General features: G+C 39.5%; 1 protein-coding gene across 4 annotated transcripts in view; it reads right to left on the minus strand.

Moving 5' to 3' along the window:
* Window positions 1-24,675, minus strand: part of MCF2L (MCF.2 cell line derived transforming sequence like) — a 95,713-nt gene extending 71,038 nt beyond the window's left edge. For 3 of the 4 annotated variants that reach the window (XM_066313808.1, XM_066313806.1, XM_066313804.1), the window contains exon 1: window positions 23,509-24,675. In XM_066313808.1, the coding sequence (XP_066169905.1) occupies window positions 23,509-23,629 (121 nt within the window). In that variant the 5' untranslated portion in view covers window positions 23,630-24,675. Of the gene's footprint in view, window positions 1-19,239; window positions 19,648-23,508 lie in introns of those variants that run through there. The other variant, XM_066313805.1, reaches the window with a different exon arrangement.
* Between the last annotated feature and the right edge of the window lie 2,375 nt (window positions 24,676-27,050).

The following is a 27,050-nucleotide window of genomic DNA, read 5'->3' on the forward strand; positions in this document are numbered from 1 at the left end:
TCTGGGTGCTGCTTTAAATGTCTAGTGCCTCAGATGTCCAAAAATTATATTTCTGCATCACTGCTCATATTTCCTAAGTGTTCGTAATAAGTAAATTATTTCACTGAATGAAATGAAACTAGATAATTCTGCTTCATTTATCATACCTGAGGAACACCATAACTACTTACAAGACACACAAATTAATCCCCAAAGGCTACAACTCCAGAATTTGAGAGGCAGAAACTTGTCATGGGTCAAAGAACAAAAAATAAAATCCAACACCTTTGTACAGAAACCTACTGGACCCCCTACTTTACTCAGGTAATTTCTGTTTTCTGCAATCACACCTGTTTCTTCTTTGAGATCATAGGGGATTTGGCGTAAGGCTACCTACAAAACTATGAGAACAATGGTTTGCCTTCAGCTAGGGAGATTAAACACTGATCCTTCTTTTAAAAAAAGAAGTTTTAAGGTATACAGCAAAAGCAATGCTGTTGTCCTGGTCCAAAATGACAGGAGGTGTAACAGTTCCCATTTTCATGAGTTGAATTGTTAAATATCTGCTCAAAAGCATACTTTGAGAGCCAACTAAGATTTTGGTTTATTCCAAACTCGAATATTATTGGATTTGACCACTTATTATACATACATTCAAAGTACATTTTTCTCTTTCTTCTTCCACCTCCCATTTTGTAAAAAGCAACAAAGTTCAATTGTCTTATTTTGCCAAAATAACATCCCCTCAAAGCACAAACATGAGAGGAAATACAATCCCTTCCCTTTCATGTATAACAGATGCATTCACAGGATACTGTGAGTGCTAAATACTACAGCTTCTTCCTCCTCTGCTTCATCAGTCATACCTACTTGACACACTACTCTGTAGTCCACAGCTCATCAGACCTGTAGGTTTGGATGTGATTTACAAGAGAGACTAAACACTAGCTAATCTGTAACCAGAAGGAAACAGAATAATTAGAAAGTCAATCTAGGGATCAACTCCAAAATCTAGTATTTCTTTTTTCTTGAAGAAAATCCCAAGTAAGACAACAGGTGAAAGGGGTGTGCATTGCAATTTTGTAAGACATCTCAAAGTGTTACCAGTCATGGCATTTAATCTGTTTTACCATGCTTTTGCTGCATACATGCTCAAGTACACCCAGACTTGTTTTGGTGAGAAAGACACACTCTTTGTGCTATTTCAAGTCATAATAATTACTCTCTTTCCAAACTGAGAAGTAAAGGGAAGTTAGAATCATGCCACACAGCCATATTATAGTCTAAATTTGTATTAAGCACACATGGGCTTAGAGATAAAGCAGCAACAGTGCCAGGTGTACCTACAATCCAAACGTATAATTAACCTCATGCCTATGGCATGCTCTTTATTATTGCAACAATATTTCTCTCCTCTTTCCAGGATGTCCTGAAGGAAGCCAAGACTGCTGGTAAAGCCTTTTCTGTTCTTGCAGGATACTTTCAGACTGCTAGGAACCACACTTAAATATTGCCAAAAACTGCAGCATTCTTAACTCCCTAATACTGCAAATCATGCTGAGTATACAGAATAAAAATACTTCTAAAGCATTAGATGTACTTAGTCACCTACAAACAGCAGATTTTGCAAAGGCGAAGATTTTTTTTTAATGGAGAAATAGTAGATGAAGACTGAGCAGCAGAGAATGTTCCCCTAGCCAGGACTCAAGTGATAAGAAGGGAAGTGACCCAGATGTATTTCACTCAGTACTTTAGGAAGCAAGCCTCAACGGAATAACAACAACATTAGATTTTGCCAACTGCATTTTAGTAAGATTTAATGCTCTGAGAAAATTATTACAGGAATTTTGCTTTCTAAACACTAAAGCTTTGCCAAGAAGCGGAAGTCTTCCAAATAGAGAAAATGGAAAGATCACTCTGAACAGAAGAGCCACATGCAAGCTCCACGACTCATCTTCAGTGAGCCTTGGAAATTAACGATGCAATCACTCAGCTTAAACACATACACTGAAGTGGGCATGTTTCAGAGAATTAAACAAAAGATTTATCTCCACCAAAACAACCTGCTTTCAACTCTTTCTCTTCAGAAAAATATGTATCTCAAAGGAGGGCCCGAAGTTTTAACTGAAATGTCAACACACACAGGACCAGCTGTGTGATTATGAATACCTGGCAATTCTACTACACAGAACGCTACTTTTCTGTGTTATTTTGGAGGCACAGTACTATTTTAAACACTGAGTGATTTTACTCTGTTCAAAAAACAAAAACCAAACACTTACAAAGCAGTAAGTAGTAAAATCTGATTGCTTATTGTACACATCTATTCTAGAGATAAACTACAGCAGTGCTAACAATTGTGAGGTTGCACAGAATGGGCTGGATTGGAAGAGATCTTCAAAGATTATCTGTTTCTGACCACAGTGGCGTAGGCAGGGACACCTTCTATTGCACCAGGCTGCTCAAGGCCCCATCCAACCTGGCCTTGAAAACTTCCAGAGTGGAGTATCAACAACTTCTCTGGGCAACCAGCTGCAGAGTTTCACCATCCTCACTGTAAAAAGAATTTTCTTCTCTGTGCCAAATCCAAGCCTACCCTCTTTCAGCTTAAAACTGGTGCTCATTGTTCTGTCATTGCAGGCCTTGCTAGGAAGGTCTTTTTTGACTGTCATCATTTCAACAACATGGAGGATGGCAGGAATAACTTCTAAAAGACAATATATTATTTTATGGCACTGTTACAAAAGTACAGTTTTTTTATAACTATACATCTATAAACTAACGTTTTGAAAGGGAATGTGTGAGTATGTGAGCGAAAGAAGGGCTAAGTGTTCACTAAGAGGCTTGTTTAGAGTTGTGCACTAGTTTTCAGCTAAAACATTTACTTTTAAACTTCCCAGTTTGGGACTCTAATTACAGATTACTCATAAAGAAGACTTTGCTGAATTCATAACCCAACTGGCTGCCCCACCTTACCACACAGATGACAGAGTTGTTAACGAAGAGGTCTGAAGCACTGTGGCTTACTAATGCCATGAAAAAGATGAAACATATCATGCCCCTCTAAAGCACTGCAAATACAAACTACTTCAGGTAGTTCAGAGGCAGGACATGGACACAGTTCAGTATCTCCCATAGGCAGCTGCAGAATCATTTTGTGCAATACAGTCAGCCTTGCCGACACCTCTCCTTCACTTATATTTTCTCCTCTCTGCTGACGGCAGGCACAAAAAATACTCCACACAAAGCTCAGGAGGAAGAGGAAAGTACAGTGCCAGGGAACGGGACAACCCTTCTGCCCACTTTGAGCAGAATGTTCCAATAGCTCTCCAGAAAGGAATGATCTCTGGCACACTGAACATGTCCACAAGAAGTGGTGGCAGTCCAGAGATGACAATCAAGCCTTGGCAGTTAAAAGCCCTGCTCACTTATTTCTCAGTGATCAAATACAAATGAAAACCCCCTATTTTAAACTTGGGAATATACACAAGTAGTCCTGCCACGATTACATATGCACCACCATGATTTGACACGAAACACTCCCTAGTTCTACATTCACTGTCTTCTACAGTAATCAGTCGTTTCCTAAATCCACCCCTCCCCTCTCAGAGACGCAGATGAGGATGCACATAAAGAACAAAAGTTACTCAGGCTGATTACTCCACTCTTTCCATCTGGTTATCTTCATCCTCCTTAAACCTTTCATTCATTCCTCCAAAGCAGCATGCCTTTTAGTACTACCCCCGGTAGCATTTAGCACTGCTTGAGAAGCAGAGCACTCAGACTCACGTGTTGATAATTAGTAACACTAATTAAAGATTAGTAACAAGATCCACCCTTTAGTTAGAAGACCCACCCTTTACATACCTGTTTTATTTAAATCTGACATTTCAAAAGCAACAGTATTAGAAGCTTAGACACCAGTCCATGGGCTTGGTGCTCTCTGTCTCCTCTGCAATAGTCACACATACCAAAAGCAGAAAACAGAACTGGGAATGTACATTCAGGCACCAGAATAAGGACGTAATTTTTGCTTGTCCCTGTTCCACAAAACATGCTTTCATTTTCCAATAGACTGTGGCTGCACTATTAAAAGCAAATAATATCTCTACTATTTCATTATATCTTAACAGAAACAACATTTCTATAGAAAGCTCTGACTGAAGGAATTAAAGAAATAATTCATTTTAGATCAACCCGCCTATACTAACAACTAGGGGATGCCAAATTGTATCTTGTGAAAGAAATGTTGCTTTTTCTCTACCTCCAAGAGGGATCAGGAGAAATTATGTATCCAATATTCACACAAAACGCAGTGAATTAAAAATTAAAACACACTGTAAACCAGCAACAGGACAGCTCTCTGCAACAGCAAATTCTCCCTGTAAGCTTTAGCAGCTGTTCTGATCACCATAATCACGGCATGAAAGAATCCTGAGCAAAGTACCTTCCATGTAAAATACAGGGATAGAGGCTGTGGATACATAGGCGTACTGAGAGGTACATCTGCAAATAAAATGATACACTGCAAATTTACACAAGGACAGAACACACACCCCCCAATAAATTGTATTTATACATGAATGCACACAAGCAGAATACAACTTTCACCTTTGTACGAAAACACATCCCATTTTCCTCAGTAGGATAACGTTATCTGGCAAAGTTCCTGCCTGATCTGCAATCCAGCAACTAAGAAAATTTGAAATACTAGACACACCTGTGCATTTCTTCAGAAGCAGCCACAATTCAGCAATATCTTTGTAGAGCAAGGAGATCAGGCTTAAGGTCATGTTGCTTCTAATCGATTTAGAGCAAAATAGTTCCGTGGACAGTGACCTATTTATCTGTGAGCTCATCCTCAGTGCAAAATGAGAGCGCAAAACTCCATCTTTCACTCGAAGCCAAGCCACTGGGGGCACAATGCCTTTCTTCAAATTACATGCAGAGTAAGTGTGCCTGTCAGCAGGCTCAGAGGTCCACCGAAGGGCTTGCTGGCTGCTGGCAACCACGTCTTGTCTTCCTGCATAAAGCCCTGGCACGCATTATTCGCAAGCTGTTTGCTTTAAATATGAACACATGCACTGTTCAAACATTATCAGAGTAAGAACGCATTAAAAAAATAATCCTAAGTGTGCCTTGTCAAAAAACCCTCCCTTTAAAGGCTCTAGTTTTAACAAACAATGGTACAGTAAATCTAGCATTATCATCTTTTTCTACCACCCACACCTACTCCACACAGGGAAATTAACTGCCCAAGGCACAAACACCCTTTTTCCAATGAACCTTTGGCTAGAAAGATCCCCAGAAATACAGTCAGCATTTCCTGTTTGTAAGGGAATTCTCATCCATCTGTCTTTGGTGGAACCGAACTGGGGTGTTTTCCTTGGTGGGAAACCCATCAAACACCTGTTCCCTATGAAGGAGCCTACCCAAAGCAGCAGGAGCTGACAAAAAGACATTCTACTAATGTGACTTTGCAAGTGGAAATAAACTGAAATCTTATGAATAAGACAATGGAAAATAAGGCAACAAATGACAAAATAAACTAGAACAGAAGTATTTCATATGATCTTTCAGACTGAAATGCTGAGTGGACTTGCTTTACCTGATCTTTTAAAGTAACTACCCAGTGACAGACTACCTGTTAATTAATACACTTGAGATTAGTTATCAGCCATTCAGACTCACTAAGAGTGAGCCAAGGAGCACGAGTGACAGCAACAGCCATATGAAAACAAATGGATTGTTTTTCTTTACTTCACAGTGTTATAAGAGTCCTCTCCCAACAAGAGAGGTCAAGGAAAGAGGACAGAGAGGATAAAAAGCTTGAATTGATGGTTACATCTGTTCACAAAATCCCATTTGCAGATGGGAAAAAGCTCCATTTCTGCCTCAGCACTCCCAGCCATCAACCAATCCCATAAAAGCAAACCAAAACAAACCCAGATCACTCATAGACCACACCAGAGGTTATTTTCTCTGAAGTGTCCCACATCTGTGCTCCCACCACTCATTTGCCACGGGGCAAGAACTGTTGATACTCCACACCAGTCAGATGTATTTTAACAAATATACCATCTATACAAGCAGGTCTATTTAGTGTCTGACATTAGTATGTGACCTGAAGAAAATAATCAATATTTTCAATTCTGCTAATTAATTTTGGGGTCATGATGTTTTTTAGTAAGCCAAAATACAAGAGTTTTCTAAGCAATATCAGATGGTTTTAAATAAAGGTAGATTTAAAAGAAGTGACACTCCTTAGAAATAGTTCACTTAACTCTTCTGTATTTTATGAGCTATTAGCACATTAGATTGTGCAGAGAGTTAAAAATTAGTGAATGAGTCCTCACACTACTCCCACAAGTCATGTAAATACTCTCACATGTGAAAGCTGAGATGTAGCAGGTGACCTCTCTTAGATCAGGTAACAGCATCTGTTGTGCTGTCAGACACAGGATCTATGTCTCGGCTCTGAGCCCAGACTCCCTCCTTTCCAGGACAGCCACCTAACCCGCTGGGTGGAGCGTGCTCCCAGATCAGTATCACCACTGGTACTCCTCAGACAAAGATCACAACTCACAGCACTTTTATTTCTGGTTGTTGTGCTACAGCACAGCTCCAGGAAGGACAGTCTCAGATGCATTATGCTAGTATACACACTGATGTTAACTTACTACTTAACAGCACCAAGCTGGTATCAAACAGTGGACAGAGAGTCCACTGCAATATGCTTGGCTGACCAGATACTTCTGTTAGTAGTGGCATGGGCTTGGTATCACCTACAGCACAGCACGCAGGAAATATAACCCTTACTACCTGATTGATAATAAATGATGATAAAGCAAACATGGGAACACTTTCCAAACATCCACAGAGAGGGAGAGGAAGTTTTATAGCCTTCCTTCAGAGATTAAAACCATGCAAAAGAAGAACTACACCCTTCTGCAGATAGGAATTACTCTCACCTAGATCCACACAGTAAGATCCAGGAACCAAGCTGGCCACTTCCTTAAGAAAAAAGAAATAAAACCCAAAAAAACCCTCCATGAATGTAAAAGACAAAAAACAATGACAAAAAACATGTTGGTTGCGCTTGTTCTCATTGTCAAGACAGAGAGGAACTATAAATCTTTGTATTAATCAACACTGACTGCTTGAGTCCCTTCATGTTGTACCCAACGTGGACAAACACATTTTAACAGGCTTCTGCCTTCAGATTTCACAGCAGTGAAATCAGTCATTCAGGTGAAAACCTATTAGTAGTTTAAAAACAGTTTAATTTATTGGATGGGCACAATAGATACATGAAACAATCATCTTCCAGGCTCCCATCTAGATTACTCTTTCTTAGCCTTAAATCTCCAAACCCCACAGTTACATATATTGTAGAATCATGGAATAGCCTGGGTTGGAAGAGACCTAAAAGATCATTTAGTTCCAATCCCTGTGCCCTGGGACACTTTCCAACTAGGTTGTTCAGAGTTCCATCCAACCCGGCTCTGAACACTTCCAGGGATGAGTTTTTCTCCAGATTGATCACGATGCAAAACAAAGCACTGTATGTTCCAACCCTTTTATCTTTCAATCTTGGCCAACAAGGCACACTTTCACCTCCCACCTTTAGGGACCAGTGTCTTTAGACTTAGCAACACACGTGAAGAGGAAGTAGATACAGAGAGCTCAGAGGTTGCTGTGGAGGAGCCTTGGAACCTGCCCCCCACTCTGCTGGAGAGACAGAAGCCCACAGAATGTCTCTATGGAACTTGGTCTCAGATGCCTGGTTAAAACTTGTTCAGCCAAAGGTGTTTTGGTTTTTTTCCCCAGCAGGTCCATTCTGCACAGAAAGCTGGGCTGATGAGAGTACAGGCTCCTGGGAAACACCCTCCTGGTAAAAGAGGGTTCCAGCCAGTAACCAAATAGCTTTTTGTGTTAGCACTCTATTTCGTGTGTGGGGGAGAAATGTTTGCTCTGTGGTTATAATACCTGAATTCTTTGCTGTGCATTTCAAAGAAGAGCAGGAAAAAAGAGCAAAAGCATTGAAGCACAAAACCTTCCCCTGGCCTTCATGATCCAGCTTAAAATAGAACCAGAGAGGAAAATTGTGCTATGTGGGTATGCATGTTAGCAAGAAGACTTTAGGGCAAATTTAAGCTCCATTAAAACACAAAGAAGGAAGAGCCCTCCTGAGAAAATCTTGGTGGGCACGGGAGTATGTATTTATAAATGCAAAGAAATTAATTTCAACTCCACTCAAGCTCAGCACTCAGGTTAATCCTCCCTCCCACCTCAGTATGGGATGTGAGTGACAAGCTCCAGGCTGCAGAACGGAGGAAAACTGTGGGAGAAGCTGTTAAAGGATGGATACAAAGTCAATTGAGGTTAAAGACTGCGTTATCCTAGTTTTATGAAACCCAGAGAAGGAAGCTATGACTGTGGCTTAAATATACAAGATACTTTACCTGCTTTATAAAGCATGTGCAAGTGTGCAGCATAAGGCTGGCAATGTTTGTGGTAAAGGATATTAAAGTCTGGCAATTTCAACATTAAAATACAATTATTAAACATGTTTTTCCTTCAGGGGTGCTGTATATAGCAAAAAGCACAGCAATAAAATAATGTAGCATTCTGGATGACAAGACCTATCCTTATAGGAGCATCCTTAATATAATGCAAATGTATACTCTCTCACAAAAAAAAAAAACCAACCCTAGCAAAATACACCAAACTCACTCCTGTAGCTGCAGAATTTATATATTTGTGGAGTTTTGAAGACATGGAGCAATTTGATACATAATCTGTTGGCTTCTACTTTAGCATACTGGACTATTTAAAAGCTCCATCATTTTCTTCTTCTAATCCTTCTTGATGTTTTTTTCAAAGAATAGATGCAAAAGAGGTTTCATTCTTTTTGAAGTCATCAAGCACTCAAGATTTAAAATTCTGTCTGGTTTACATCAAAAGATTCCAAGGATTAAAAATAATTTATACGCTCATTATACATACACACACACAAAACATGTATGTTTGTATAAATCCATTATACTAAGCAGCTTGTTAAAACTTCATGCAGCAACAAAACTAACCTATTTTGAAACTGCTTTGGCAATTTTCAGCCTGGATGCTAATTCATCAGAAAAGGTTCTTGCATGATATCCAAACTTAAATTTAAGCAAGTACAACCAATCAAAAGTCATGGTCAGGAAACAACAATAAAAAACCCCAACTGAAACTTCCATCCATGAAGAAATATACTCTTTCCACTGAAAACAAACATGCTGGTAAACACAAATAGTTGCTGGAGCACTTAAAAGAAAAGGACGCTGTTCAATCAAAAGGCTGAACCCTGTACTATCTTTCAAAAAGATAATGCCTGGAAAAAACACAAGGAAAACTGCTGAGAAATTCCATCTTAAAAGTACACTTTGCACTGTAAGACATAAATAAAGATCAAAGGTTTGAAGATTACACATCCTTCACGCCAGGTATCTAAGAAGTAAAACAAAAGGCAAAAGAACATGCCAGTAATTTTTAAGACAGAGTGACACCCTATCAAGGATGGTACTTTTCTGGCCTCATGACTACTCCTAGGGGCTTTCCCTAAGCCATGACAGAAGCCTGGCCACTGAATGCAGTTATAACACATCTGTTTCAATTTCTAATTTAAAAATTAGAAATTCTGGTGTTCTGTGAACTGAATTTTAATCAGCTTATACTTTTTTTGTTTACATGTCCTTTCTAAACAAGCTCCTCCACAAGTCTTTAATCCCAGGCCTCTCCTCAGCTCTGCTGAAGGGTTTACCAACGTTTCTTGTTTCAGAGAGACACAAAACCTGGACTTTTTTCAGGATTAATTTAATCTCACAGGAGTTAGTCAGTAAGCAAGCACTTTATCCTGCATTATTCAGTGACAGTTCCCTCTGTCCACAGCTGCAAAGCCAACAAAGAAATGGATGTGACCTTTTTAACTTCACAAACAGCAGCAGCACCCAGAACAGCAGTGCCTACACAGGGATACTGCCATTCAGACTGCACTGGTGTGAGGAAAAGAGGACTTCTGGCTTGGGGCTCAAGGTTTCTGCATGGTGTTCAAAATGCAGAGGTGGGAGACTGCAGACTGATGACAGCTGAAAACTGGAATTAAAGGTGGCAACCAAATGACTGCTGAGCTTGGGTAGAAGGCAGGACTAAAATTTGGAAAAATCAAGAGGATGAGATCCATTTTTATACCAGCAGTGGGATTAAAGGAGCAAATGAAGTAGGAAAAAGGATGGATGTGGAGTTTAGTGGCAGCAGAAAGGAGAACTCAACAGTGAATAATTCCAACAGAAATGCATGATGAAAGCAGCACAGGAATTAAAATTAAGAAAGGAAAAACAGGTTTATTATGTATTCTGAAACATATATATCAGTAAGAATATTAATTCAGTAAGCAAGGAAAACCAACAGAGACCATTATAATCAATGAAATGTTGTGCCTCAATCACAAGTATATTTATAGCCAAAGTATAAAATAAAACTTTGTCAGCAGCAGAAAACCCTTTTCATGACTCTTAAAGTACAGAGAATCTTTTTTTTTTCCGAGATGAACAAGTTACTTGGGAAGCAGAAAAACCTTCACGTCAAAAGTTGTGGGAGAACCGGTTCCAAAGAAAATATCATATGCTCCTGTAACACTGATGAACACAGATAAAGGCTACAAAACTATTTATTACAAAGGAAGGAAAGGAAAATTTGCAAAAATCATCATTTCCAAAAATCCATAAAGAGCAAAGAGGACAGAGAGCCAGGAACAGAGATCTGCTTTTGATCTGAGGCAAAATTAAGAGCTAAAAAAATATTAATTCCATCATATCTTTAAAATAATCAGTTGGGGTGGGTTTGGACAAGTTAGTTATGATATTTCAGTACTGAAAGATTACTCATAGCTTCAAATGGAATAAAAAAAAATTAGGGTATGAGATCATATCATTACTTGTCATCTTCGACTGGCAAATCTAAGCAAAATTCTTCAGGATGGGCCATCAACCTGAAGTCCTACTTACACTGTATAAATCTGACCCACACTGTTATGAGATAACACTTGAAAATGGTAAAATCTACATAACTCATAGGATAAAAATGCCACTGTCTTCTTACTTATCAAGGCAGTTTTGATTTTGACTCACGATTTGGAATTTTTGTGGCCTAGGCGTGCACACTGCAGCAAGCTGTCTGAGGCTGTGCAACCCACAAAGCCCACACATGGGGAAGTGTGAAAATAAATGCAATAAATGCACTGAGCAATCCTCAAAGGTCACCATTCCCCCCACTGAAATATTTCCAAAATTCTATCTCAATTTCTCCCACTGCCAATTCTTTCATCCTCCTGGGCTTCAACAGACTCCACAGTTTCCTCAAGACAAGAAGACACTTAATACCAGCAAAAGACAAGACCATTTCCCACTGATCAAAAAGGAAAGAAGCAGAAAACAGACAGACTTCTTCTGGAGAGGCAACCAGGAGAATTGCTTTAGGTTCTCTACAGAAATGAATTTCCTTTATAGAAAGAAAGTCTCACTACAATAGAGAACAAAAATACCTTATCTCTTGTACTTAGCAGCATGATATTCTTGGCTAAATTTAGTCAGTGGAAAAGAGGTAAACTCACAGGAGTTGCTTTCTGTGGAAAGACAGGACATAAATCACACCTGACCTTTTTATTTTGGAGATGCAGGACTTTTAAGAAACTACTAAAATATTACTTAAAAAGGTAGTGATTCCTTTCATGAGCCACTTCTATAAAATAAGTTAAAAAATCCAAGCCTGCAAAGAGCTGTTGTAACATCCATAAAGAACTGCAGCACAGCAGCTGTAACCATGTCCTGTTTCCAGTCTCTGGGATCCAAACAGGAAGCCCATGCCCTTACCTGATTGAAAAAGCAGCCAGTCCCTGCGATTTTAATCAACCTAAAGCAACAGACATTCTCCTTCTTTTCCAGCTTCCTGGCCCATTCAGGAAAGCAGTGTGGAGGACAAGCTCTTTAACAGCACCATTACCTTCATTTTCCACATTACAGCCTGCCACCTGCCCTGTTACTGCATTTACTTTTGGCCCAGGTGTGACAGCACAGGCCAGCCTGTGGCGTGAAACAACAAAACCCCGCCTCTGCCAAGGGTGGGTTGAGTGTCAGCCTCTCATCAGGCTGGATTTTTCAGCACACCTTAAAAACCTTCACACTATTTTCAGATGAGCAACAACAGAAAGAGATGCGCCAGCCATGTAAGAGATGTAATTATGCAAATTTATATAAACTTGGCAGCCAACCACGTCAACCTCCCAACCTCCACCAATTAGGATGTCAAAATTAACAGAAGGCAATGCTTCTGGGGTCCCCTGCATCTGCAGTTCTGGGAAAATGCCTCAGCCCCAAGAGGCTTTTGAAACAGTTTTGTGTTTCTTCTCCTTTCCACAAGGAGAATGAAGATGTAAAGAAAGACAAAGAAACAAAGGCCAAAGAGCAAATTCCACCTGTTCTGACACATGCAGCAGCTGAACTAATGCCCATGAATCTCACAAGAGTAAGACACAACAGAGACACAACTCCCAGCCATTCCTTCTGCTCTTCCTCTTGTTGATTCTGCAAAAAAAAAAAAGCATTTATTTTCCACCAGCTCCTGCCTTGCCAACTGCGTACCTGATTAGTTCAACATAATTTGAACTGAACTCTTACCCCGTATCTGCACTAAGCGAAAAAGCACAAGCAAGTGGATCAAAGGTGAGGGCACTCTTTGTAGTTCCCTGCACCATGGTGGCAGCAAACAAGGCCTCTTCAGTTCAGGTCTCATCCTACAGCACATTTTTGACATATTTAACAGTGTCTTTTTACCATGACAGATTTTATGTCCATTGCCAAAAGCCTCCATCTCTATGTGCCCAAACACAGCACATGCTACAACTGCTGCTGCTTGCAGCCCCACACTACAGCAGTTCAGCCAATGCTGAACACTCACAGACACCTTTCCAGGACACCAAGTGCTCAATACCAAGGATAACAAATGCACATACCCACCCAATTCAAAGGATCAGCAATGAACTAAAGAGACTCCTCAGACAAACAGAAGAACAGCAAAGTCATGTTGAGAGTATTAAAACTACCCCCACTTCCCAATGAGGCTTTACTTGCTGAACTATATTTTTGAAGGAAGTTTCAGGGCAAGAAACTGAAATTTTCTTTAAGAAATATCTTGCACACAGTTCTTCAGAGCATTTAGGGGAGTAAGCTAGAAATGGCCCTGAAATATTCCATTTTTTCTCTGTTCTGAGTATCTGGAAATCAGTTCTAAGGATTTTTTTCTTCAATGGAATTTCTTTTCCTGTGCTATGAGCAAATTTGAAATGGCTTACATATAACACACATTCAAGTCCCTGCTGTTATTTGCATGTAATTCCTTAGGGCACAAAAAACCAATGCACATCTTATTTTTAGTAACCCTACTTTATTAACTAGTGAAGAAAACAGCAGCTCAGCTTCCAAAAAGGTAACAGCATGTAAGTATTTTAGAACCAACAACAAAAAGCCTTGACTTCATTGAGCTTATTTAATGTTTTCTTCTTCAGGCAAGCAGAAAGAAACTTCTCATGGTACCTGAAAGAAGCCTCTTTCACTGTACATTGTACCTGTACAATGAAAAAAGGTCTCATTGTACCTCTCATTCATGCCACATTGGGCAGCTCTGTTATGAGCTTGCCAAAGGCACTTGCATGTGCCTGGCACCTCCTGGCAGCTGAGTGGTATCCAGCTTCAGCCAGCCCTGCTGGGGTGAACTCACAGGCATTAAAGGTTTACAGGTGCAGACACCAGCAGTTGGCTGATAAAGAGCTTGTGCAAATACCCTCTTGTAAGGAGGTTTTAGATCAAGCACCGTGCTATGAACCAGCAACCAAAGTTCCTCCTGAAGCCTGAACGCTAAGGAACAGATCTAATGCAAGCCTGTTCCCATCTGTGGCAGCAGTTCCACTGAATTTATTGCCCGCCATGCAACAGCAGAGATTGGCAGCTTATCAGTATATTTCTGGCATATGTCACAATTTGGCACACTGCAACCCAAAGCCTACTTTGTCACGTTTTCTCTGGTTTTATATTATTCTTTTATACCACAGTGCCTCCCCTCACTTGCTAAACTGCCTGCACTGTGCTCTAAAACATGTCTTCTCTCCCTGAAGCACCAATGCCTTTTGCAGGTTACAAGAGCAACCTCTGTTTTTTCCTTTCTAAAACAAACATGGTCACATAGAGGAAATAGTTTTAAAAAATTTAAACTATTTAAGAGTGAACAAGCCCATTGTTTGCAGAGGAGACCTCAGGGCAGCAGCACGTTACCGTGACTATGCTACAGAGCATCCACAAAAATCCTGTGGACCACAAGGGTTCGAGGCTGGCATGTGCTGGGACAGGGAGAGCATTCTCATTGTTTAAATGTAAACAATAATAATAATAGGGTTTTGTAACCGAGAGAAGGAAGCAAACTAATGTGGAAAACAGTTGTTATTACTCTGTTTATGACTCCTTGTTCCCAGAAAAATATTCTGGGTTACTTTGTAGTGCTGAAGAGGATAAACTGAGGTGACCTGAAGCTGGGCAAATGGCTGAAACCCCATCTGATAAGATGGGCTTAGGAATACCTTTTCTCTTTTTTACGCTGGAAGCATGCCAGAGTGGAAAACACTGGGTGGAGGATCCATAGCTCTTGTGACTGTAGGACTCTTATCTTCAAATCCTCAGACGAATTCCAGTTGTTCAGGGATTAAACACTGCCAAATGGTGGCTTAGGCACCTTCAGGGAATAAGCTGTTACCTGAGTCCAAGCACACGATCTCCAAACCAGCCTCCTGACACCTCAAAACTTAAACTTCATTACAGATTTTTCCAACACACTCAAGTTCTCTGCATACTGTCTGATCTGTATTTAGAAAACTGAATATAGAAAGAAATCTCAAGGGCTGGGCCAAACATCCAAGTCCTTCTTTTGGCAAAGACAAAGAAACAGGCTTTATTGGGAGCCACTAAGACAGTTCTTTCGTTTTTAGGCTTTAATATTAAAGGTAGATACCAGAAAACCTCCTTTAATGCTTTCAGTGAATATAGCAGCAGAGGTTGGTTTTGTGCTGAACTGTAGGTGCACATCACTCATAGCTGGGTGTTAACTAGCTTAGAACACCCCAAAACACTTGGAATCCTGAATTTTTTTCCAAAAGAATCGAGACCAAAAATAACTCTCTAAAGGCAAATGACAACATCTGCAAAAAATATTATAACAACTTACCTTGCAGACAAAGAACATAACTTTCAATAGCTGGAAGTCAGAAAAAAAATTAGAGAAAGAACCAAGGTCAAATGCTATCAACCAAAAGCGGGAAAGTTTATACTGAGAGTAGTAGACAACACCTGTATAGGCACCTGAAGTCCTTAAACAGTCTTTGACAGCCATCATGGCAGATGACACAAATCCCTACCTGTGCCCCACGTGACCATCAAGTTAAAATATCTGAAGACAATACTAGAGATTTGGATGGTAGAAGCTAGAGAGCTTGAAAGAAGACTTGAAGGCGAACTGCAGTCTCTTCAGAAAGACGTTTCGAGTTTCTGTTTCAAAAATGTAGCTATAACAAACATTATCTAACAAAAGTATTAGAAAGGTAAAGTTTCTCTAATATAAAAGGATAGAGGCAACATCTGAATTCTTCATTTCACATACTACCTCTCATTAAAAACAATTGATTTATCGATCCCTATCCACTTTCTCAGATACACCTTTGGAATCCACCAAAGATAATAATAATTATGTAAGTGTTTGGCTAAAGCAGAGAAAATAATTTTTAATCATGTCTTAGGAATTAGAGAGTATTCTGCTCCAGAAACTCACTGCATGAAACAAATTGCTTGTGTTTCATGTAAGAAGATGAAAAAAAAGGCAATATATATTGCATCTTTCCTTCAAATAAAGGCTTGAAAAGCAAGTAGCTCCTTCCACAAAAGCCAAGAGACACAGATAAACAAGTTTTTCCATTAGGTCTCTGCCATGGAATCATATAAACTGATATATGATATCAGCACTTCTCACAATTACTACTCACATACTTCTAAAGCTACTTTTCAGAGAAATAATTCAAGAAAGGGAATCATTCAGAGAACTACTCATCACTAACACAACTATGTTAAGCTTGTCCATCTGAAACTCCTAAAGGTTCTCAGAATATAGCCCTGTCCGGATTTAGATTACTATAGGTAATTCACACATCACAAGAGCTGTTGTAATCCAAGACAACTCCAAGATAAATTTTCATAAGAACTGTACTGGACACAATTTTTAAAAGTGTGCTCTTGACTAACTACTCACACCTGAAATTACAGCTTCACTCCCTCCCAACTGCTCTACCAACTGCTATGGTTTGTTAAGTGGACAAAATTCTTTACTAAAAGACGTTTCCACTGAGCCCTTCAGGATCTTTGTCTAACTTGGTCTCTGACTCACTTTTTTGTGATCTCTATTTATAAAAGCTCCAGAGTTGACTAGAAACTCTGAAGTTACAAAGATGGGTAAGACTGATAATAATTAGATGAGGCTGAGATTCACTGCTTGCTGTCAACAGTCTAGGTGGAAAAATCTCAAATTTTTTCCACCTGGGGGGTAAGAATGGAGAAGAAGCAGTCCCTACAGAAAATTCCCAGGTACTTCAGTTAGTTCTTTGGCCTCATTCCAAAAGGAAAGAATGAACTTACTCAACCGCCTATTCCCTCACCCTGAATTGTGTGCAAATTGACGAACTCACAGTCAATGACACCAAAGACTGCTGACAGATACTAATGAAAAGTAAGTACATGTGAAAACCACAGTTGTCAGCAGCCCTTGGCCATTATTTTCAGAAAAAAGTCACCAGCCAATAAGACCACAGAAGGTTTCATGCCATACTCGAGTCTAAGTGCAAGAAACAAACTGAGATGTTGGATAAACTGCTGACTAAAATAAAATCGTTTTTGGGATGTTTTTAGATCACTGAGCAAGAAACAAAACACACAAAAGTTGCATTGATCTCTGCTTCCTGCTTTGGAAGAAGATGTAATGGCTCCAAAATAAGATAAAACAAATAAGTAAATACAAGAGCTACCTTCAGTCAGGAAGTGCTGGAAATCTTACAATAAACTTTGATCCTTTTGGCTTAGGCTGCTTCAGCACGAGGCTGTGTGTGTTCAACCTTTTCAGGTAGGCTTAACCTCTGAGGTTAATTTGAAGATCATGTGGGATTTTGTTAAACACTGTAAGCATACACAGTAAGAGGAAGTAGTGCAAACCGTCCTATTAAGCATGACTTCAGCAGAACTAAACAGATTGCAACAGCCCATGAGATTGGCAACTTCTTGGAAGAACAATGACCAAGATAAAGGGAGTAAATAAAGCTACATCCTGGCTCCAAGACTGGTTCTGCCCAGAGAGTAAATATCTACTTGTTGACAATTCTCCACGTGGAAAAGCAAAAGTATAAGAAAAGTAAGTAATTTTTACTCTAAATTATTGAAGCTAAGTGTCTGAGATTATTGATCAGAGCAACTCTAAGGTTTTTTTTTCACTATTACATTTATTTTTTTCACATATTTTTAAGTGGCCATGAAAACAGGAAAAATACAAATTCCTACTAGCTCACTGCCTATTATGGTATAATGTCATAGATAGCTACTACCTCTAATTAAATGGTCTTTACAAATAGCACTAATGGTTAGAAAGACATTTTCTCCCCCCATTTCAAGAGTCAAAGGCACAGTCAGATTTCATTTTCTGAGGATTCATTTTACATGGACTGAAATAACGGAACTATTTCTCACGTTTTCTTCCTTCATTCACATGTGCAACCCTTAGTGTCTGTCACACAACAAACACGGTTAGAGCAGGTCTGTTCCCTGTAAGAAAACTCAAAGAGAGCTTAAATCTTAGCAAACAGGGAAAAAGAGAGGCTGAAGAGGTCCAAGGGAGCAGGCTCATGGAGTTCAGTCAGCGTGGATCTACAGAAGAAGAGCCTAGAGGCGCAGCCTTGTATTGCCCCCAGATGTATGTGTGTCTCTTGCTCATTAGAGAGACTAGTAAAAGTCCTTATTTTCTTGGAAGAATCACCATCCAGGAGCCTAAAAGTGCTGGTCTGTATAGCGGTATCCCAAACTCATGCACTCAGCTAGAGAAGAAACATTCTTTCCTCTGAATTAAGGCACCAATCATTTGGAAATAGTAACTTTTACAACAGCCCAATTCAGAATGTACTAACTTTATACAAATCACCTTTTTAACAAAAAAAATAGGAAGGACATTATAAGCAATTTCAGGAATCTTGAGCGGGACCAATCTCCCAAATCTGCTGATAATGTCATGCTTTTTGGATATTTCTACTTTCTATCACAGCATGCATCTTATTGTATTGTAAAGTACACTTCTCAAAGCATGCATTTTCTTAACTTTTACTTTGTAACACAAGGATAAAAATTTTAAAATATAAAAAAAAAGCTGAAAAAAGCATTTTAAAAAGGAAGCTAAGGTCCCTCAGATTTATGGGACAGCAATACAGACACTTAAGTGAAGGAAGAAAAATATTTGCTAGTGTTGCTGAATTGGTATTTGAATAGTAATAAGCTCTTTATCAGAAAACACATACAGAACACATCCCTATTAAATTTTATGATGATCCTTTGAAAATTATTTCAGAAGAAACAGTTCACTTTTGATGGACATCCTGCTTGGGATGTTTTCTGTCTTCACAAGGATGTCAGCTGTGACTGGTTTTGCTGATGCACTCACTTTTCACTAAGTAACTTGCCTGAGCCAAATAAATCAATTACATACATCACAGTTATTAAATGGTAATAAGTTTGAGGAATACTATCTGAAAATAAAAGTCTATAAAAACCTTATATGAAAATTTGAATCCTAAAATACCTGATGTTTTACTTCCTTTGGAAAAAGGGTTTTGAAGTACAACCCAAATACTACCCTTTACCACTCAGACTCTCCAGTGGTTTGTTTTCTATGGACAGTGTATATTTTCAAGAATCTATGAACTAGCAAAGTTTATATTAAAACTCTTGAAATACATGGGGTATTTTGGCCCATATAAAAAATGTTTAAAATATTCCCAGGAGCACAGCCCAGAGCCACACACCCTGACTTAGCAGACTACACAGGTCTGTTTACATTTACAAGATCTAGCAGTTATTATAAGTTAAGCCAACTTACCCTGCGCGACAAAGTCCAACCACGAACACCATTCTGAGAAAAAATAATAACTCTTCATTTCTGCTACTGAAATCCCTTTCTGATTCATCATCAGAGGGAAAAACAGGTCCACTTTTCCCTTCCCCTGCTCAGAACAAACTGCCCCAAGAAGGTAAGAGTTTTTGTATTACCTGAACTTTGGCCCATATATACAACAGGTGGCACAAGACGACTTTACAAATATATTTCCCCCACTAATGCCATTGTTCTTGTAATTATCTCTTTAATTATAGTGTTCTCCCCTCGTGACCTCACCCTGAATATTTACAGACTGCTGATACACCCAGTGTCTGATACAGTATATATAAGCATAAGCCCTTAGCATATTTTTGTTCATGTTAGGCTTTAACAAGGCAAAGCAAAACTGTTTTCCATGCAGATAATCACAATGCTATCTGGAACTAGTCATACTGAATTGCTCACTCACAGGTACAGTTTCAAGCAGGACAGGTCAATCAAAGTCTTAAGCATGGAAACCCAAAATCTCAAGTGAATCCCTTTTAAATATCTTTATGCGGGCAGCAAACAAAGCCACGAATGCAGCACACCGTAAACAGCCTCACACACCTGCACCTATCTAGTGCGGGGACTAACAGTAATGAAGTTGTTATGTTGTGGCAGACTTAACACTGACCAGAAATGTCAGTGTTTGCACAGGCTCCAGGCAGGCTTTGGCCACACTGAAGCCTTCAGGTACTTAAATATTTCTGCTGTTTTTGTGTGTTCAATCTGACATCTCCACTTCCACACATTTTGCTAGCCTGCCTGTCAGCTAACTGGCTCTCCCCTTACAAGAATGCCCGATATCCAACAGTAATACCCATGCAGCTTCAGGAAAAGATGTACCACATTTGCATGCCCTTAGCTAACACAGATGATGCAGAAGTGCTCTTCCTCTAGACTCTTCTTTACTATTTGTGGTGGATTATTCAGGTTATGGATTAACCAAGCTCTGTCTGACTGACTACAAAAATCTGTTAGTATGAGATACCCACACTACAGTGCTGCACACTGTACCTTTTCACAGAACTTCTTTGGATTGCAGGGATCCTGTGACACAGTTCCCTCAGCCACCCATTCATCACACTCCTAGAACTACAAGCAAAACCAAACTACCCTAGAGCTTCAATCATCTTTGTCAGAAAACCAACCTGAATCCAAAGTGAAAAGATGCAGGCTACAGGATGCCTCCAAAGATACTCCCCATCCATACCAGGCACAGCACAGACTGAAGACAGATGTCTCTGGCATCTCCACTTGCCAGACTTGTTCTACAGCTCCCGGTTCAAGCTGACCTACTGTTTCCATTTGCTTAGAGAAAGAGAGAAGAGGGAGACTCTCAAAGCATGGTCCATGAGCACTATGCTGGGATGCCCATCACAAAGGGCTACACACACCTTGGAAAATCTCCCCTGCTGATGGGAGACAGGGGAAGACTGCTCAGGAGGATTTCAGCTTGCCAGGACTGAAATCCTCCACAAACCCACCACTGCTGTCCCACCTGCTTGCAGTCAGAGATGAAGAAGCACACAGAAGATACAGAGTCAGGGATGGATTCAGAAAACATGATGCTGTCTCACAGCACTCACTGTACCAGCCTGGGCCCTGCCTGTCCAGGCAGGAGGGGCCACATGGCACCTGGTCCCAAACATCTGCATTTCAAAGAGCAAGTATTGCTGGAGCAAGGGCACAACCAGGGTGAGCAGATAAAGGCAACACAGCCTGCCCTGAGTAAAAGACACCTGCAGAGAACAGGGCAATGAAGATTAGGCCAAGGAGGACAGATCCAACTGTCAACAAGCTGAAAGTAAATAAAGTCTGCTTTGTTAAAATGAAAATAAACCAGAAATGGATTTGATGAAGTATGATGACTCTGGAAGCCAGCCCAGCTTCCCTTATTAAGGTAAATAAGGTAATGCAAAATCAATATATGAACTAGGATATTTATTGTTCAGTTAAAGGTTTCTATATTCTATATTAAATATTTTAACATGCAGGGAGAGGATGACAGCAAAGCAAACATGCTCTCAGCAATTTCCAGAGATGCTAATGAAGAGAGAACAAAGCTTTGTGAGACTTGGGACGACAAGACAGAGCAGCTCAACTTTGTCACAAGGAGAAGAGAGGTGCATACATTATGGGATTCATAGAATCACATGCACATTTACTTTGGAAATATATTCTGCCAAAATTATGATTTCACCCAGCATAGCTATAGGACAGAAACATTCCCAGGCTGGAATACCTCTCCCTTTCCACAATTTAAAACTTTGATCCACCTTCTGTGTAACATTTGTCTGCAAGTGCCACTGAAAGCTGAGGTTTGTGACCAGAAAGGTGGGAAACTCATATCAGTCCAAAGGGCCATAAACCTTTTGACCAAAACAATGGAGTAATTCTTACTGGATATACAAGTTTAACATTAAAAGCCTCTAATTGCTTTCCTACTGTCAACATAAAATTGGTAACAGGAAGGAAAGGAAACAGAATTTTTGCATACTTGAAGACTTCAAACAGAAAAGGCTGCCACATGATCAAAAAGAGTTTTGGAATAATAATAAAGATGGGTGGGAGACAGAACAGACAGCTTCCTACAGAAACGTACTATTTTCTGACTATACACACACACACCTCTAAACAGTGAAAGGAAGATGTAAAAAAGACATGACTGCACAGCGTTACAAGATTTACATTAAAGATCTTGGCCTAAAGGAAATTAGGCAAAAATTAGGAATATTATCTGTTAGAATGTATTCAACATTATAAATTTGTGGTTTTCTCCTATGTAGCTTTGCCTACACATTGAATTAGCTCCAATCCACTAAGGAATGGCCAGCAGGTGCTTGAAAATCATAAAAAGATAAATATCATAAAGTACTTGGTGAAAGTAGTGGCTTTCATTGCAATACTATGGACTTGACTACAGTGTGAGTGCTACCAAGTGATAGTTGAATCCTCCATGAAAGTAAGACTGAAATTTGAGGAGATCTTGTTTTGTTTTGCTTTACAAGATGACATTCCATATGTTAAAATGCGACTAAATTTTTCCTGATTTTTCTTCATTGTTATTAACAGCAATTTACATCAAAACTTTTTCTAGTCTCAACTGAATAGAATAAATTTTTAGATTTTGATGGTTTACTAGTAAGTACTCCTAAAAGTATCAAATCTTGGCCTCACAAATGCCCAGAACTGCTAAGTCAGGAAAGGTGAAATCTTTACATTTTGGAAGTTATTAAAAAAAGGTTTATTAAAATACCTTGTAATTTTAATTCCAAACACAATAGATGACAAAAGAATCAGTGACCATAGTACAAATGAAGGTGTAAGAAAATCAAATCACCAGAGAGGCATTTTTCTCATAATTTTTTTTTCTAAGAGTAAATGTCAATATCAAAGAAAGGCTTACTGAAAAGCCTTGAACACTAAAAAAGGTAGCTCGATTTATGTTGATTTATGTTTAGATTTCCAAATTAATTTAAAAAGAAACAGAAAAGTCCCTTTTTCTTTTTTAAAAGATCATAATAGGTCACCGTGCATAAAAGGGAACAATAAAGTTTTAATTAATTATTGAAAAATCTACTTCAGCTTATCTTAGCCTGTCAGGCTTAACTTATTTCAGAGAAAAAGAAAAAAGCAAAATGTAGCTTTACTAAACACAAAGATTATATAATTATCAGTTGCACTGACACATACTGTATGAAACAGATTTTGAGACTAAGTGGTGGCAAGTCCTAAATTTAGTACATTACAGACGTGATCAGAGGTTTCTTGATTTTTTGAGTACATTTTATAAATATTTTCTTGTGCATAAATAGGTATACTTTTCAGGCAAGGAATACTCAAGCAATGTTCTTCTAGAATACAAAAGAAGGGCTGATGTAAAGCTTTCAAATCTGTATTAGATACAGTCACATACCTGCAAATGCAAGAAAAAACAAGGTACAATTTTTTTCTCCAGTAGGCACTGGTGACAGAGAGTCATTACTATCATGAGTAATACCTAATATTGATAAAGATTTGTATTTTTTAACTGTAACAATCGCTGGATCCCTATATGCAAAAAAAACCCCCACTTGTTCCTGCAAGAATCGTTAGTTGAAAAACATCAGGAACACAAATGCTAGGCTGCTCAGTGCTCATATTCAACTCACATGCTGCTCCAGTTTAGTTGCAACATTCTGTGTACACACACATCACACTATAGGATCACGTACACATTCACCTCACCAGAGCATATTTGATGTGGGTTATTTCTTGAGTGCCTTCTGCCATGATGGATTTGGAAGAATCTTTGTAGGATCCTAAAAGGACTTTCATGTCCTTCCCTTAAAAGGCGGCGTTGAGACATGGGTGTATCTTCACCAAAACTATTCAGCAAAGGAAATAAAAGATCTCCTCTTTAGAGTTACTCTCTTTTAACACACTGAAAAATACTCTGATTTTGTTTTTAAATGTCAACGGAGTGTGAAATTACTTTGTCAGAAGATCTCAAAAGTTATGAAAAAGGGCTCAGATTTAAAGTCCTAGAAGATGGTGCAGTGCAGTTATTTGTATTCTGTACGCTTTTCTTCAGGAATGCCTTTCTAGTTCCACTAGAGAGGAAAAAGAAAGATTGGTGGCATTTAATGCACTGAAAATACCAAGATGTTTTCTGCATGAAGCTGCAACACCCTCTCAGTTCCTAGCATGCTGCACACAGCAGACAGGACATCTTGCCACAGCTTCAGTCTCCTTTCAGTGTGAATAAAGAAGTCACATCTCCTCACACAAGCAGGAAAGACTAGCAACTGACATTTTAAGAGAATAAAAAAAAAAGGTGCAAAACTGTCTATTTCTTAGTGTTTTATCCGAAATAACTATATCCAAACTAACAGCCCTGTGCTGTTTAGGATAAAGGAAAGCCCCCACAAAACATCCAGGTTGTCAATGCACTCCAGTCACACAGGGAGATCCAACAACACTGCTCATCCCAAGTAGCTGGTACAATCACCTCCTTCTTCACGTCCTTCTCCTTAACATGAGGGATGTTCAGCTGCTGCAGAGAAACTTGCAAGGTTTCTCCTGAAGAAGGGCAAGTTGAACGCCTTTCTTCTAACTTCCCAGTCTTGCTTGTAAGTTCACGGCTCCGCACTCCGAAGTCAGACGTCTCGCACTGACACTTGCTGCATTTCCTGCTTTTGTCTCAAGCACCTGGTATCCTTTAGGGACAAGTGCAATGCTCATACCAGCAAATTAAAAGAAAATACCATTGTGAATACAATGCTGTCAATTAGAAACTCCTCTTCAGTTCATTTGCCCAAAGTCAGACTCCCATCATCAATACAACTCCTCTTCCTCCCCCTGTACTTGCACAGAGGACTGAGCCCTTCAAAGGCAGAGCCTGTTTCCAGAATATGTGAGCAGAGAGGTCTTATGAGAAATATCTGGGTCTTCCTGGGAGTTAACAAACAGCTAATAGGAAGGAAGGGAGGGGAAATGAATCCCAGGCTTTCTTAAAACATATCAGGAAACCCTACACTGTCTGCTCCCCCTGTCTCTTCCAGTGCAGGAGAGAGGAAATTGATAATGCTGCTTTACTTGGCAGTCAAGGTTTTCCTCTCAATTCTGTTTAACTATGTCCTGTATGGCCACAGATCTGCCAGAATCCAAATATATACCATTATGCACATCACCCTGAAGAAGTGTTTTAAAATATGATGCATCACCTATTACTCTGAAAGCAAATTAAAAGAGACAATCTTTAATTCAGTTACACTGAAGTAAATTTTAAATACCTTATTACAAAATATTATTTTGCATACATTGTCTTAATAGAGGAGAATTGTTACAGTCCTAGCCAGAGGAGGTTCAACTTTTGACATGAAATGGACAAATGTGACAATCTTGAAATGAGACAACCAAGAAAAATATTTAAAAAGTAATGAAGAACAGATGAGTATCACGCAAATATCACTTCTTTTGCAAATTCATTATATCAAGCAGATGGATATTGCACATAACACACTGCATATTGCAGCTGTGTTGCATGTCCTGGATCAAAGGCTTTTCGAGCTTATTTAGGTACCCAGAAATTCACAGGAAGGAAGGATGGGAAGAGCCTAGTGGTGGAACATCACCATGATACACACTGCCAGTGTACTGAATACTCAGGGTTCAAACAAAAGAGGAACTGAGTTAAGATACAGCACCCATATTAGGCAGAATTCTGCATTTTCTTGTGCTGCTTCTCACTGGGGGCAGAGCAGCAGGTTCTGGCCAGATAAAGGATGACAACATCCGCAGAGCCAACACTGCAACGTGTTCCTTGCTGAAATTCCCAGCAGAGGCACCAAATGTGACCAGGAGATGCCTGTGGCCATTTGTCAGCCAGCAGGGCTTCCCTCCTACCTGCCAGGATAACTACTCCTTTGGGGCTTTTGGGGCACATGAGCCTCATGATCTAATGACCTGTTCTGACAAACCAAGTGGGATGAGGATGAAATTACACATCTTCTTTATGCAGCCAAGTCTCACTAGAAAATGAGGCTGATAGGGTAAGAAAAAATGGCCTCAGGCTGCACCAGGGAGGTTTAGATTGAATACTAGAAAATATTTCTTCACAAAAATATTTGACAGGTACTGGATCAGGCTGCCCAGGGGAAGTGGTTTAGTCACCATCTCGGGAGGTATTTAAAAAGGCAAATATACATGGCACTTAGGAACATGGTTTAGCTATGGACCTGCCAGTGTTGGGTTAACATTAGGACTTCATCTTAAAGGTCTTTTCCAACCTAAATGATTTCATGATTCTATGAAAAGTGACTCTTTGTCCCAGCGGTGTTTTGAGCATGTGATGACACCAGTGGCTCATGGTGAAAACCTCACCAGCAATTCATGTAGAGGATTATTAGAAGGAAAAAGGATGTTCTCCTTTCTTTCTTCACATATCAAATGCATGCAGAAGATTGATGACTTAAACTATAAAGTTGGTGAGTACACACAATCCTACTGAAATCTAGCCATTAGCTACATCCCTGTCCACAAACAAGCTTTTAATCTTCTTTCAAGCACTCAAATTTGTGCCTAGAAGCAAAGAAATTAATCACAACAATGGCTGTGGTAGTGCGCAATCAGAAGGAAACAGATGGTGTAATGCACTGTTTTCCAAACAGCAGCAGCTTCTATCTCCAGGAAAATAATCTGAATATTTTCCCTTGCTGCTGGCATTACTATAACAAAAGCTCCTATTTGAAGGACATCTCTGCTCTGTACAGCAGCAGCAAATTACCCCTGTGTTTACAGACAGCAATATTCTTTGAGTATTAGTTGGCAGAACCAACTAGACTGCACCTATCTCCCACATCACATAAACAGCAACATTCAGTGGGTAACACCCCTCCAATTATCTTTAAATGACTGCAGACAGCCTGATGGAATCAACACAATTGTGGCAATGAAATAGGGGCTATTTTTCTCATGCTTCATTTCCAGGTCTGTTCCTGACTGCAGGCAGAGTGTTGCACGTCGACAAGAGAAGCAGCCACACTGATTTACAGCTGTACACTCTCCAATTCCTCCTTTCCAAGGGACTCACAAAATACTCTAGAACAGTAACTTGAAATTTTCTTGGGAATCATTAAATTAAGATGCCACCACTGTCTTCACCACCAAATGTTCCTAGTGCTCCTTTTAATCTCTTTGTACAGGGACCTTATCTTTACTGGACATCTTGAACACCCTACTATGATTTTTGCTCCAAATCCTAACAATTATTTACAGGCCCCTCCTTA

The sequence above is a fragment of the Sylvia atricapilla genome, chromosome 2, assembly GCF_009819655.1.
Source record: "Sylvia atricapilla isolate bSylAtr1 chromosome 2, bSylAtr1.pri, whole genome shotgun sequence".
Taxonomy (NCBI): Eukaryota; Metazoa; Chordata; class Aves; order Passeriformes; family Sylviidae; genus Sylvia; species Sylvia atricapilla.